This window comes from Micropterus salmoides, unplaced genomic scaffold (assembly GCF_014851395.1).
Source record: "Micropterus salmoides isolate LMB-PRFRI ecotype aquatic unplaced genomic scaffold, ASM1485139v1 Ms_hic_scaffold_21, whole genome shotgun sequence".
Lineage (NCBI taxonomy): Eukaryota > Metazoa > Chordata > Actinopteri > Centrarchiformes > Centrarchidae > Micropterus > Micropterus salmoides.
This window is the reverse complement of record NW_024041262.1, coordinates 28,544,724-28,560,233: the sequence shown is the minus strand read 5'-3', so window position 1 is coordinate 28,560,233 and position 15,510 is coordinate 28,544,724. Positions and strand designations below refer to the sequence as shown.

General features: G+C 42.6%; 1 protein-coding gene across 1 annotated transcript in view; it reads right to left on the bottom strand.

The window, feature by feature from the left end:
* LOC119916574 (transcription factor COE3-like) overlaps window positions 1-15,510 on the bottom strand; it is a 113,350-nt gene that overhangs the window by 12,582 nt on the left and 85,258 nt on the right. The window contains exons 15-17 of the mRNA XM_038736625.1: window positions 9,210-9,337; window positions 8,795-8,962; window positions 8,511-8,672 (exon numbers count right to left, since the gene is read on the bottom strand). Coding sequence (XP_038592553.1) covers window positions 8,511-8,672; window positions 8,795-8,962; window positions 9,210-9,337 — 458 coding nt within the window. The remainder of the gene's footprint in view (window positions 1-8,510; window positions 8,673-8,794; window positions 8,963-9,209; window positions 9,338-15,510) is intronic.

The window sequence follows — 15,510 nt, the reverse complement described above, 5'->3', positions numbered from 1 at the left end:
TAGACAGGTGTTCAAATACTTATTTGCAGCTGTATCATACAAATAAATAGTTAAAAAATCATACATTGTGATTTCTGGATTTTTTTTTTTAGATTATGTCTCTCACAGTGGACATGCACCTACGATTTCAGACCCCTCCATGATTTCTAAGTGGGAGAACTTGCAAAATAGCAGGGTGTTCAAATACTTATTTTCCTCACTGTAACTGAGTATCATCTGCATAACAATGAAAGTTTATGGAATATTTCCTGATAATATTGCCTAAAGGAAGCATATATAAAGTGAAGAGGATTGGACCGAGGACAGATCCTTGAGGAACTCCATGACTAAACTGCATGGAGGACTCATTGTTAACATGTACAAACTGTATCAATCTGATAAATAGGACTTAAACCAGCTTAGAGTGGTTCCTTTAATGCCAATGAAATGTTCCAGTCTCTGCAATAGGATCTGATGGTCAAAGGTATCAAATGCAGCACTAAGATCTAATAAAACCAGTGCAGAGACAAGTCCTTTGTCTGATGCAATAAGGAGGTTGTTAGTAATTTTCACCAGTGCTGTCTCTGTGCTATGATGAGCTCTAAATCCTGACTGAAAATCCTCAAATAAACTATTGCTCTGTAGAAAGTCACACAGCTGTTTAGCAACTGCTTTCTCCAGAACCTTAGAGAGAAATGGAAGGTTAGATATAGGTCTATAGTTGGCTAAAACATCCGGATCAAGTTTGGGCTTTTTCAGAAGAGGTTTAATTACAGCTACTTTAAAGTACTGTGGTACATAGCCTGTTGATAAAGATAGATTGATCATATCTAGTATAGAAGTGCTGACTAAGGGTAAAACATCTTTAAGCAGCCTAGTCGGGATGGGGTCTAAGAGGCAGGTTGATGGTTAAGGTGAAGAAATTATTGAAGTTAGTTGGTAAAGATTGAGGGAAGCAAAACAGTCTAAACATGTATCTGGTTCTACAGCTGTTTCTAAGGTTCCTGAGTTAAGAGATAAGTCGGTGCCAGTTGAGGGCAGGTCTTGGTGAATTTTGTCTCTAATAGCTAGAATTTTATCATTAAAGAAGCTCATGAAGTCGTAACTACTGAGAGCTATGGGAATACTTGGCTCAATAGAGCTGTGACTCTCTGTCAGCCTGGCTACAGTGCTGAAAAGAAACCTGGGGTTGTTCCTGTTTTCCTCTATTAATGACGAGTAGTACGCTGCTCTGGCATTACGGAGGGCCTTCCTATAAGTTTTAAGACTATCTTGCCAAATTAAACGAGAATTTTCCACTTTGGTGGAACGCCAATTCCTCTCAAGTTTCTGCGATATTTGCTTTAATTTGCGAGTTTCAGTATTATACCATGGAGCTAACCGTCTTTGTTTTAGTATTTTCTTTTTTAGAGGGGCTACAGAGTCGAGTGTCATTCGCCGCGAGCCTGCAGCACTATCAACAAGATGATCGATTTGGGAGGGACTGAAATTAGCATAGGAGTCCTCCGTTACTTTGTGACTGATAATGAATTTAGAGGGTGTGGGTGTAGAATGTAAAACAAGATATTACTCCAGTTCCTCTTGAATCATGGGCTCGAAGGAAACTGAACTCACTGATGCGCAGAAGTAACATGTAACTTCATTATATAATTTAATTACAGAATAAATAAATAAATAAGTAACTGTAATCTGTTAGAGTTACTGTGAATAACTGTGTAATTAAATTACAGTTGTGAGAATGTTTCATGTCTGAATATTTTCTGTAAAAAGCTCGGCTGTATGTTGAATAATATTAATTTTGTTGCCTGTTTGTTTCCTCCTTTGCCATTTCCAGCCACAGCCATTTAGGAAAGTTCAATGCTGCTCTGATGCTTCTGATTGGTTCTCCTGTTTGAGTTTGCAGCACCGCCTGTCTGACAGTTAAACTGCCTCTCAAGCTGTCTGAGTGTTGCCACCATGTTAACATTTGCAGTGCTGGAAATTTAAATCAGAAAATGGTTGGACCATGACAGCTCAATGCAAAATATGTTTGCCAGTATTTAAAATGCCATCGACATCAAAAATGTCCAACACCAGGAAACATCTACAGGTACGTAGCTTACAGTAACTGCAATAGTCAAATTAAACAAAGTAGGGAGAACATGCGAACCTTCCCTGTGCCACACTGTGCTTATGATATGTACTGAAGACGTGTTTAAGCTCATTCATAAGAAGACACACAGCCAAAGCAATGCTTCCACTTCTGAACGTGTTGACATGAAATGTACACCTAACGTTCTTCCTCCTTGAATCTGCTGGAGTAAAATAGTTAAATGTAATAAGTGACATTACTTTAATAAAGAAATTGAAATGTTACACAACTATTACATTTTAAACAGGATAACTTTCCAAAATAACCTTCCCAGCACTGCTGATGCAGCTCTCTCTTTGTCGATGATCCTACTCTTAAAAAAAAAGCGTTTTAGGAGAAAAGGGTCCATTTCATTAGAACATCTGTGTGATTGAATCCAGAGGAATGTGACTGAATCGTCTAGATTTCACAAAATTAAGCAACACATTTAAAATAAACTGGCTATTGTAAGCAATCCCTGAATCTCTGGTAGTACTACCCCCTCATATATATTCTCTAAAATAGGTGGCTGAAGGTTTTTATCAGTCTGCGGCGTCGACATCTGGAAGATCCCCATCAAATGGGCCCACTTTCACAGGTAGATGCTGCTTTCATCTTTAAACACAGCGTCTCACCACACACACACTTTATCTGCAGAAACAGAAACAATACTTTTAGAAACAAATCTATTCTGGATGCCCTTCCTTCAGGGGGGACTCTGCTATTAAAAGCGATTTCGTCTTCAGCTTGTCTTCAGGAACAAGTTTGTTCCTTACCATATACAGTAACAATCTTTTATCCAAAAAGATAGGAGAAGTCTGCATAAATATGACCCGGTCCAATCTTTTCTTTCTTTCTGACACCAGCTGCTCCCTTTGTAACTGAAAACAACTGTGCATTTGTTTTGGACTTGTTTGCATATTGCTCAGATGTTCTTGTCCTTTCAAAACATTTAGAAAGTATTTTCAACAAAGGTTAAGGCTGTTAAATTTCCCTTTTCTGATTGTTTGTTCTTATTTATCATTGTTTTTGTGCAAGTTCACCATGTTCTGTATTTAATGTTCTATTCAATAAAACAAAAGGATTTAGAAAGAAAGAAAGAAAGGAAAAGGTGATGCTGTCGAGACAAAACAAAAGAGGAAAAAAGAAAAAGAAGCAAAGGAGGAAAAGTGATGAAGTGAGGTCTAAAAAGAAGTGAGGGAGGAAAAGCAGGATGGGAACGTGATAACAGATTAAGAGAAAGAGAAATGAGTGAAGGACACAGATAAAGGAAGTAGTGAGAGTGTCCCGTCTGTCAAACTGCAGTTATTAATAACAATAAGTGGATTTACTGCAGACACACACTTCACTGAGTGTGTGTGTGTGTGTGTGTGTGTGTGTGTGTGTGTGTGTGTGTTTGTGTGTAATTGAGTTTCATGGGGTCTAAATTTGATCCATGTCTGTTGTCACAGTGACAAGTGAGCGATTATCATCCTGCCTTTCTAATATCAGCCTGAACACACACACACACTCAGGCCAGGTTAGTGTAATGGAGCCTCAGAGCGACGACATATGAAAGAAAAAGAAATATTAAAGAAGCTATATGTAGTTTCAGCGGCCACTAGTGGTGCCGGTTCAGGAGAACAGATTTTCACCACTATTGCAGGACCCTGGATCTCCGTGTGATGACCTGGATAACATCCCGTCCTCACACAGAAGGGTAAGGACCGAGAGTAAATCAGAAAGTAAAAGGCTGCAGGGACGACTGGGCCTCTAACTCTGATTGTGGGTGACTCTGCTGTAAACGATGTAAGAAGTATGTGCAGTACGAACATACTCTGAAGGATATGGTTCCTGACTTGGCAGAAAGAATCATGCGTATCATGGCATCACATTCAGCTGTGAAAAACATAATACTGCACATCGGGACCAATGATGTTGTGAAGCAACAGACTGGGGTATTTAAAGAGGACTTCATCATCACTGAAAACACCAGTGAAACATTTATTGAGGCTTGCTCCTCGACACCCGCCCTCTCACAGGTCTCAGTCAATGAGCTTGTAGATAATTTCAGTTCTAAAATTACAAATGTTATTGATGCCGTTGCACCAGCCAAGGTGAAGGTGGTCTCTGGTAAGAGAAGATCTCCATGGAGAAATGCCACGCTGGGTAGAACTCAAAAAAGAGAGTGTCGAAAAGCTGAACGCGGGTGGCGGAAAACAAATCTCCAGGTTCATTATGACATCTATAAAGAGAGACTTCGCATTTATAATTTAGAGCTGAGAAATGCAAGGTGGTCCTTCTTCTCTGACATCATCACCAAAAACACTAATAATGCACGTGCCCTGTTTGCTACTGTCGACAGGCTAACCAACCCTCCTGTGTCTGTAGCCTCTGAACTTCTATCCACCAGGGCCTGCAATGAATCTGCTTCTTTCTTCACAGACAAATTCAAAAATTAATCAATTCATATAGCATGACACAACTGGATCCTATTTACCATAAAAACCTGGAGGACATAATACAACATCTGAAATCCTCCTCATGCTGCAGGTATTTTCAAAAATGTGTCTAAATGCATGGCCTCAGATCTACTACAAATTGTTAACATGTCTCTCCTCTCAGATTTTTTCCCACAGGCACTGAAAACTGCAGTCATTAAAGGCAGGGTAGGCAAGTTGCTTCTGAAACACTTTTTGTGAAGCGGTCAGACCGGAGGTAATCTGCGTGGCTTTTCAACGATAGTGACTGACAACTGAGGAACACCAAGGGGCTGACACACCGTGGAGGCTTTATTTCTACTGGACAGGTAATCTGGCTTTTATCATTTTGATGGTAGTTTGTTACTTTCATCGCTAGCACACGTAGCTACCTACTTAGCATACAGCTAACAGTAGCTACGGGTGCAGGCTGGTGTAGGAGCCAGAGTAGAGACAATGAATTATATCTAGCTGTAGGTGAGCTGGAAAACAGCAGCACAGCTGAGAGCTGTGTCTGCCGACGCTAACATTAGGTAAGACAATGTAGGTGTAGACTGCGCCGGTTTAGTTATTCACCATCCCGGTTTATTATATTATGTTTACACCTATCTTTACACCTTGTATCTAATCTGTTTGTGTGATTATCTTGTGTCTGCAAGCGACTGTATGTTACTCTTTTACAAATGATGTAGCTGTGTGTTTGTACTTATGAGAAAGACATTTCAACGTTAGTGTCTAAAGGTTCCAAAGTATGCCTGGTATATAGGCTACCTATAATATAATATAGTTTGACATTGTTTGTAGCTAAACCGACTGTGTGAAAACCTTTTACTGTAACTGGTGTTATGCCATTACTTATTTTACCAGAAGTAAAAAATCCTGTATGTTTTATTTCTACTGCACCCTAAGGTCACCTGCAGTCTTCAAACACCCGTGCTTCTCACCAGTACACACTGACCGGACCACGCTGGCTGGCCTGGATTACAACCACCGTGTCCACAGACCAGCCAGGAGAAAAGCTGATGACACAGTTCAGTATGTTGCATTATGAGTACTCTTGTGCATTTTACTCAATACATTTATAAGTGATGAGTCAAAAAATATTAAACAGTATGAGGAATACAGATAGATGGTGCTGATTTATTGTTATTGATTTCATTTTATGTGGAAATAGTTTACTAATTACTCTATAAGAGAACAATGTCAGGTGTTAGAAACTTTTCACTAAGCTGATCCTCCTTTCTGTATTATCAGGTACAGCAAGGTGTACAACAAAAAGTCCAGGAAGTGGAGCTTGTACTCATTGAAGGTGGAGAAGACTACAGTTACATCGCAGACCTCCGGAGTGCCGCCTCCTCCTCCTCCTCCTCCTCCTCCTCCGATGGTTGTCTGCTACTGAGGAGATGCCTAGAAGCAGAACCAGGAGACCTGATGATCCCCGTCAACATGGGGTTCAGTCAGGTGTCCCTGCCCCAACTGTGTTGCTAGATACAGCAAAATGTAAAACAAAAAGTAATATGGTTGGTTTTGAAATGTGGTAAGGCTCCATTCTGGGGCCTCTTTTGTTTAACATTTAGATGCTTCCACTGGCTCAGATTATGAAAAACAAAAAAATATGTTACCATAGTTATGCAGATGACACACAGATTTACATAACGATATCTCCAGGGGACCACATTTACATTTACTCATCTGGCAGATGCTTTTATCCAAAGTGACTTACATTTGAGGAACAACGTACAAGCATCAACAGAGCATCAAATACAGATCTACAACTGACAATGCATACTAATAAGAGCAGCAATAAATACTAGTGAGAGCTAATAGCACATATCACATCAGTGGGGTAAATACCATGGGGAAAAAGTAAGAGTTAAGCAGGATAAGAACTGAGGATTGGGCTGCAGCTTTAGCTGACCTTAGGGCTTCTGTTACTGTTTCAGTAGAGTGGGCACTCTTAAAACCAGACTGATATGGATCTAGGAGGTCATTCACTGAGAGGAATTTTGAGACCTGTTTGAAGACTGCCCGTTCGATAGTTTTGGATAAAAATGGTGACTCTGGCCAATAGTTCTCAACTTGAGTTGGGTCAAGTGAGGGCTTTTGAGCAAGGGTGTAACCCGAGCCCTTTTTGAAAGTGGTCGGGAAGGTTCCTGAAGCCAGAGAAGTATTTATCACATGAGATATGGCTTGGAGGATATTTGTAGGAATCGGGTCCAGTGGGCATGTAGTGGGACGGCTATAGGTCAGGAGTTCTGATACTTCGCTCTCTGTGAGAGCAGGCAGAGGACTCCTACATGTTAGCCTTGGTTTGAGCCTTTTGTGCCATTTCCCTAGGGAGATGGAGGGAGACATGTATAAGGACTGCTACATGGTAGGTTTTTTGTCCTCACACAGTGGGAGCTGACCAGGGTGGGAATAGAATGGTTGCTTTTGAGTGTTTTAGAGAATTGGCTAGTTATATCCGCCACTTTGCTTCTAATGAAGGCAGCAAAGGTATCAGCAGACAGGTTTGTGGGTGGTGGAGGTGGAGGAGGATTTAGTAGCGCTTTAAAAGTGGATAATTTCCTTAAGTCAGTGGCACTGCTTATTCTGTCATTATAGAAGCAGTTTGGCAGCACTGATGCTGCTATGATCCCATACAAGCGCTGAGTAACAGCATTGAACAAATCAACAAATTGGATGTGTTGATTTCAAAATACTGCTGTTGGTTTATAAAGCATTGAATGGTTTAGAGTCAAAATACGTTTCCTGTCTTCTGCTTAATTGCTCATGAACGAGCAAAATCAGACACACAGAGATCTGTGCTAAAGTTAGCTAGTTGCTGCTGCCTTACATCACTAGAGGCCAGTAGAAACAAATCGGGGGATATTATCAAATGGATTTTCTTTGAATGGAAAGCAATTAAAACTCAACATCAACACCATTAACCCCGAACACACACACACACACACAGGATGTGTGTGTGTGTTTCTGATTGGCTGCTAATCCTGGTTAAATTAATGAGAAGAAAGTTAATTTGTGGTTTTGACCCTTTTCTGCTCAGAAAAAGGATTACACACAACAATACAACACACACACACACACACATTTTCAGTGTGTGTGTGATGATAAATGAAGGGTAGGAATGAGAGACGACAGGTTTACTCAGGCTGTCTTTTCAAATCTCCAATGAGTGAACACACACACATTTAAACACACACAGTGTGGAGTCATCAGTGAGTTGGATGAGTCGTTATAAAGGTCTTGTTATTAAATTAATCTCTCTCATTATTTTTGACCCTCCGAGCTTCTGTACCCCCTCCCCCCAGCTCCTCAGAGACCAACAGTTTAGAATCCAGCAGCTCAGAGACCAACAGTTTAGAGTCCAGCAGCTCAGAGACCAACAGTTTAGAGTCCAGCAGCTCCTCAGAGACCAACAGTTTAGAGTCCAGCAGCTCAGAGACCAACAGTTTAGAGTCCAGCAGCTCAGAGACCAACAGTTTAGAGTCCAGCAGCTCCTCAGAGACCAACAGTTTAGAGTCCAGCAGCTCAGAGACCTACAGTTTAGAGTCCAGCAGCTCAGAGACCAACAGTTTAGAGTCCAGCAGCTCAGAGACCAACAGTTTAGAGTCCAGCAGCTCAGAGACCAACAGTTTAGAGTCCAGCAGCTCAGAGACCAACAGTTTAGAGTCCAGCTCCTCAGAGACCAACAGTTTAGAGTCCAGCAGCTCAGAGACCAACAGTTTAGAGTCCAGCAGCTCAGAGACCTACAGTTTAGAGTCCAGCAGCTCAGAGACCAACAGTTTAGAGTCCAGCAGCTCAGAGACCAACAGTTTAGAGTCCAGCAGCTCCTCAGAGACCAACAGTTTAGAGTCCAGCAGCTCAGAGACCAACAGTTTAGAGTCCAGCAGCTCAGAGACCAACAGTTTAGAGTCCAGCAGCTCAGAGACCAACAGTTTAGAGTCCAGCAGCTCAGAGACCAACAGTTTAGAGTCCAACAGCTCAGAGTCCAGCAGATCACAGTCCAACAGCTCAGAGTCCAGCAGATCACAGTCCAGCAGCTCAGAGACCAACAGTTTAGAGTCCAACAGGTCCAGGTCCAGCAGTTTAGTGTCCAACAACTCAGAATCCAGCAGCTCAGACTACAATAGGTCTGTTTGAAAGGAAGAAGTGAGTGAAGCTGGGACAACATATTTCTGACTCCAGGACCCTCAAGACCGCTTCACCTCAAGTCTGGGTTCTTTCCCCTCTTCTCCCTGTTCACCAACAGCTGCACCTCCAGCCACCCGACCATCCACTCCTGAAGTTTGCAGAAGACACCATCCTCAGTGGGCTCATCTCCGGCGGGGATGAGTCCGCCCACAGGTGGGATATTGACCATTTGGTGTCCTGGTGCAGCCAGAGCCTCCTGGAGTTCAACGCTCTGCAGACTCTGCAGTGGAGATGGTCGTGGACTTCAGAAAGAGCCTAGCCCCACCCTCCCCCATCACCCTGTGTGACTCCACAGTCCTCTTCCTGGGTACCATCATCTCCCAGGACCTCCAGTGAGAGCTGAACATCACCTCCGTCACCAAGAAGGCCCAGCAGAGGATGTACTTCCTGCGGCAGCTGAAGAAGTTCAGCCTGCCAAAGACAATGATGGTGCACTTCTACACCGCCATCATTGAGTCCATCCTCACCTCCTCCATCACCATCTGGTACACTGCTGCCACCGCCAGGACCTGCACCCCTCCAGGACCTGCACCCCTCCAGGACCTGTACGCCTCCAGCAGCTGTACTCCTCCAGGACCTGTATGCCTCCAGGACTCTGAGGTGAGCAGGAAAGGTCATGGCTGACCTCTCTCACCCTGGACACTAACTGTTTCAGACACTCCCCTCCATCAGGACCAGAACCTCATGCCACAAGAACAATTTCCTCCCGTCTGTAGCCTCATCAACAAGGTCTGGGACCCCCACGTCCCCAACTTTCCTTTGTCTGTGTGAACCTACTTGGCAATAAAGCTGATTCTGATTGATAACCAGCATCATGTGACCGCTGAGCCTGATCAGTTGTTAGTGATCAGGAACAGAGATCCTGATGTTGAACCAGGGTTAGGTTTAGTCATCACAGAGAGCTGTGTGTGTGTGTGGTTGATCATTCAGAGTTAGCTCCTCCCTCCTCATTTACTCCACTGAGTAAATCAACAGCTCCTCACACACACTCATTATTCAGTCTGTGTGTTTTATGCTAATTCGGCTGCTGACTGATGTAACTCTTAAACACCAGAACCACACACACACACTCTCATCTTACTGGCAGAGAGTACGCCTCAGGAAAGACACACACACACATCAGGAGTGGTTAGTACACAAGATAAAAGTCTGATCTCCTGCCAGTGTGTGTTTATTAAATATTGACCCTCGTCAGTCTACAGGCCCGTCCTGCAGACTGATCAGTTAAGTTATGAAAACTTATCAATGAAAGCTGTCAGTGCAGTTTGTTCCTCTTTTAGAGAAAATACACCTTCCAGTTCGTTCAGTACTGACGTGATATCAGAAAGCTCTTCAGTACAGTCAGTGTATTAGTTGTGACCTGCTCTTGTATCTGCCAGAGCTTTTAAATCATAAGCTAATGCAAACTGTCGTCAGTTAATTAATAATTTCTCGTTGGGAAACGCAATTATATGACTCATCAGTATCAGTTACATCACTGGGTACATCAGTTACTCAGCAGCTCGGTCAGTTTCCCATCTTCTGTTTTTAACCAGAGCAGAAATAAAAATTAAGCTATTAAGGTTCAACAAGCAGAACCATCAACAGTTAGCTTAGCATTAGCTTCGGTGACTGCACAGACCTCTGCTGATCAAACATCATCCAACTCTGAACACAACCAGGGGTGCGTTAAAGCAAGTTACACAATCAGCAGTGGTGTGTATATAAACACAGCCTTATTAAAAGGCATTGAAGTGCAGTGAGCCACAACAGGTTCGCTGCATTTTGTCGGGGCTGATCTCAGCCCAGGTGACTTCTTAATGTAGCGTACCTGTGGCTAACATTAGCATTCCAACAACACAAAATTTAAATAAGAGTCAGGAGTCTTTCTCCTTCTTTGGTGGAAGCTGTTCGTAATGAAAACATACCTGTTATCCATCAAGTTTTTCCTGAGACGCTCCCGTATTTTTTAACCTTTCTAAAAAAAACACTGGGCATATTTAACATTTTTCCTACATTCCCCTCCAGTAAAGCAGGTGGCAGTATGTACAACATTAGCTGTAACAGTGACGGCAAGTCGGCAATAAAAGAAGAAGAAGAAGAAGAAGAACAGTAGCGTGAGGTGTTCAGGCTGAATGATGCATTGCTCTACTGTTGCAGAGAGAGTTAGGAGAGTGTCAGAGTGGGCCTTTTGCTTTTGTTTAGGGGTGTGGTTTGAGCAGGAGGAGATAAATTAGGCACCTGTGAGCTGGGGGAAGGGGAAAACAAACATTTCATGCATGGAGGAGAACAGAGGAGTGAGAAGTTTAAAGGAAAGAGGAAGTTTGCTGAATTAACCCAGTTTTGAGGCATCCTGGCCTTGGAGTGAAACTGAGACGCGTATAGAAGAGTTGGAGAAGCAGTGGAACCAAGAACTGTCCAGACTTCATGAACTTAAATGAGCAACAATGGACTGTGGGAAACTGTGCTGAACCCTTGAGTAGGTGTGGACAACCATGTTAACGCGCTCTTCAACCTGCTCGGTTGCAGCTTGGAGCTTCCTCGTCCTGGTGGACCGGCAAAGCTAAGTCTTCAATTTTGTAAATCTCCAGGCTGCTCTATCCTCCTGCCCAGCTATAGGCATGACCTTCCCTTCTGTCCCCCATTGAACTGGACCGCACCCACACACACCTACACACTCATCCCTCTCACACCAGAACCCAAAGGAACCTAACTGAACTGTTACATTTTGAGTTCAATGGACTTAACTGCCTGATTTCCCCGGAACACATTAAACACCCACATATTGCCCTAAAAATAGATACATGCGAACCAAAAAACATATTTATGATATACAGACTGCAACCTACAGTAATCCTTCTCCATACAATAAAAGTTAGTACTTATCATTAATAAATTACCAATGCTTCTTGCACCATCTATGTTGGTCTCTGGTGGTAAACTACATATGAAATTATGATGAATATAGTAACTATAAGTAATACATTAACATTATACTATATGGCCTATACTATGAAATTAACACAATACTTTTTGTTTAATGTTGGAAAGTTTATTTAGAATATACAAGAACATTTTCAAATCCCAATGTGGACAGCTATGAATTAAAAGCAAATGATAATCAACTTTATTAATACACTGTACAATGCATGTGAAATTCATTCTCTGCATTTAACCCATCCTGATTAGGAACAGTGGGCAGCCGTTGTGCAGCGCCGGGGAAAATCACGTTCCACTCAGTTTGCTAGATTCAGTCAGAAATTAATTATTAATTATTACACCATGGAACCCCTACAAGATCTATAATTGCTGTAATTAAACTCACAAAAGACAATTACATGAAATGAAAATAACATGAAAATGCTAAATCACCATCTCTACAAACATTTAGGTTTGTTTTAATTCCCTCTGACCAACATGGAAATGAGAAATCTGCAGTGGACTGATGGTTCTGAGTCTGAACATGTGCAGTTTGTCCTGGTGAAAGATCATGGTGTCACTAATATGTGAAGGTGAACATCACTGAGAGCATTTAGTTTTTCTATAAATGAGTTAAAATCCTGCTTTAATGGGTTCTCGTTCCCAAACAGTACAGACATCCTGTAATATGTTATGAGATGTTTAAACGCTCAGACGTTGGAATCAAACCTCCAGGATTGTTTGTTTGATGCAGGATCCACATTAAACAGACCCTGTGTGTCAGTAACATAATGAACCTTCTGGTGATTGGTCGTGTCTTTGACTGCTGCTCTGCTGTGTTCTGGTCATTATTCTAATGGTAGGAATGTTTCCAGCAGCTGGAACATCCAGACGGGTCCCAGCTGAACTTCTGGTCAGCCGTCTGAAAGCTGCTGATCTCAGAGTGTTTTCTGGTTTACTGCCAGCAGGATCTCGGAAACCAATCACACGCCGGCTGCTGAAATTACAAACTGCTGCTGGATCTTTGCTTCCATCACGCTTTCTTTTTTCTGGGCACATTTAGCAGATAAACTGTTGATGTGAGGAGTTGAAGCAGACTGTCAGAGGAGTTTTAATCTAATAACCGCCTCCTCCATCTATCTGCTGATTGTTTCTGCAGCTCAGTTATTATTTTTCTTCTTCTGTTATAAAACTTTGTGCAGTCCGTCGGCCACTCAGCGCTGATAAATAGCAGGTGATGGATGTCGGCTCCTCGGCCCTGATAGTTCCTCTACGACCGCTACATGAAAGGAAGAAAGACTATTATTTCTTATCATCTTCTTAACATTATAAGCAGTGGAGTGTTATCAGGGGAGCAGAGAGGAGGTGCTCTGATAGACTGTCACCTCCTCTCCTCCGATAGCATCGCACAGAGATGAGAGGGGGAGGACGAGTGAAGTGGAGGCGGGGGGTGAATGACAGAGATATTACCGCCGTGGAAGATTTGAGCGGTGATTTCCTCCATGACAAATGACCCAGCGAGGAGAGGGGGAGGAGGAGGAGGAAGAGGTGTGGACAGCAGACCAGCTGACAGCTCAAATTATAGAAGAAAATATCATCTGATCTGCAGCCTGACGGCCGGCGAGCTCTGAAACACATCAGTTTACTTCAGCAGTCTGATCTGCCAACAGCAGAGAGTTTCAGTAAACCCTCAAACTCTTTCATTTAAACTCCAGAAACCATCCCAAAGTGTCCAAAGATGCAGGAGTTTTGGTGAAATGTTTCTAAAATGAAGGAGATGTTGGATGTTTCCACCATCAACTGCAGAATCTGGGCCTTCGTGTCAGAACTCAGACCCGACGCCTGGAGAGAAACATCTCACCTCCTGCAATCAAAAGGGAAACACAAGCACAAGCTTTATTCCACGCACTGCTGTGCCTTTTTCTACTCACATCTCACAAAAAGAGAAAGGCTTCAGGAGTTTTGTTTACAAGAAAAAAACAAACACGAGTAAAAGTACAGTACAGAAAGCAACATGTTTCTGTAAACTCAGCGTAACAAAACATTAGTCAAATGGTGCACTGGTGATGAGGGATGGGGAGGACAGTTGTATGGATCAGGCATCAGTTCCGGGTACAGTACAGTCTGGTGTAGAGAGACGTACCTTTTTTCTGGTCTGAAGGTCCATATGGACTACGCTGAACTCTATCCCCAGCCTCCCTCATTGTCAGGCAAGGGTTGATGGCATGGTCCACCACAGGACCCTAATTTCATCAGAGATATGTCTACGTTGGTTGCCTGGTCCCCTTCCTTGTCCTCCTCTTCCTGCTCCTGCCTCCATGTTTTCTCAGCTACAGCCATGACTAGTGTTCAGTCACTGTGTTTTAATGTGTGCGTGTGTCATTTTGAATGGAAGTGTTTAACCCAATAACAGAGTGTGTTAAAGTGTGTAATGTTAGAAACTGGGTGTAGTGTATAAATATATATACATATATAATAATGATGATGATGATGGAGAAGGAGTAAGCAGCAGGGTGGAACAAACAGAAAGTGACAGAACTCATACACTCAGCTTCAACAACACATCACGAGACATTTTAGTTAGCATGTTCTGCTAAAAGGCTATTGTTGTCATTCACACAACACACACACACACACACACACACACACACACAGTGAGTGCTCCATTATCCAGCTGTTGTTCAGGGTGATTCATTATTAATGACTTCACTTTAGTGTCTTTCACCTAAATCGGATGATCGAGGTTCAACATCAATAAAACAACAGACTCTCTCCCTCTGACTGACTGACTGACAGCTCTCTATCGTCATGTGACAGGAGACACATTTTCAAATTAAAGGCATAGAATAGAAGTAGTGTTCATACATTCAGCTCTAATGTTGTTGTGATCTGCAAACAAAACATCAGGACAGATCCAGGTTCAAATCGAGGGCAACTGGATTTGGTCGAAGATACCAAGTCCAGTTGCACATCAGGGTAACAGTACAGTTTTATTTTTGATGAAGGATTCCAGCTGCTCAACAGTTTGGGGTCTCCTTTATCATATTTTAGGTTTCATAATGTGCAAATGTTGTTTGGCATTGTCTGAAATAAGAAAGGCCGTCCCTGAGAAAGACACTGTCTACTGGCAGCAAACCTGTGCACACAGATGTGCAGGCTACCCACACCATGTACACTAATGCACCCCACACCATCATCCTGGCTTTTTAACTGTACACTCTAACCAGCCGGATGGTCCCTCCCCAAACAGAATTCCAAACTCTGACTCGTCAGACCACAGGACAGTTTTCCACTTCACCTTTGTCCATCTTTAATGAGCTTGGGCCACAGAACGCGGAGGCGTTTCTGGATATAGTTTATATACAGTATCTCCTTTGCATAGTAGAGTTTCGGCTTCCATGTGTGGACGCATTGGAGAGCTGTGTTCACAGACGATGGTTTGTGGAAGTGTTCCTCAGCTCATGCAGAGACATCCACTACAGAATCCTGTCTGGTTCTGATGCTGTCCGAGGGCACAAAGCTTATTTTTCAGCCTTCTCTCTTACATGCAGAGATTTCTTCTGAGATTTCTTCCTTTTAATGAGATGATGTTATTTTTTATAGTCTTTTGTTGCTGCTGTACTTACTTTGTGGAACCGTGTTGCTGGCATCAAATTCAAGGCGGGCATTTTGTTTTCCAAAAATAATCAAATGTCTCAGTTTCAACATTTGATGTTGAAGTGTCTCTGCTATTATTTTGTGTGCGTGGAGGCCAAACGGTATGTTTAAGTCCATCATCCACGTCATTATGTCTCATTGAGTCTCAATATTCAAACAAATCAATGTGTGTAAATGATGCATTAGCCCCGCCTCCTCCTGAATAATTAAACA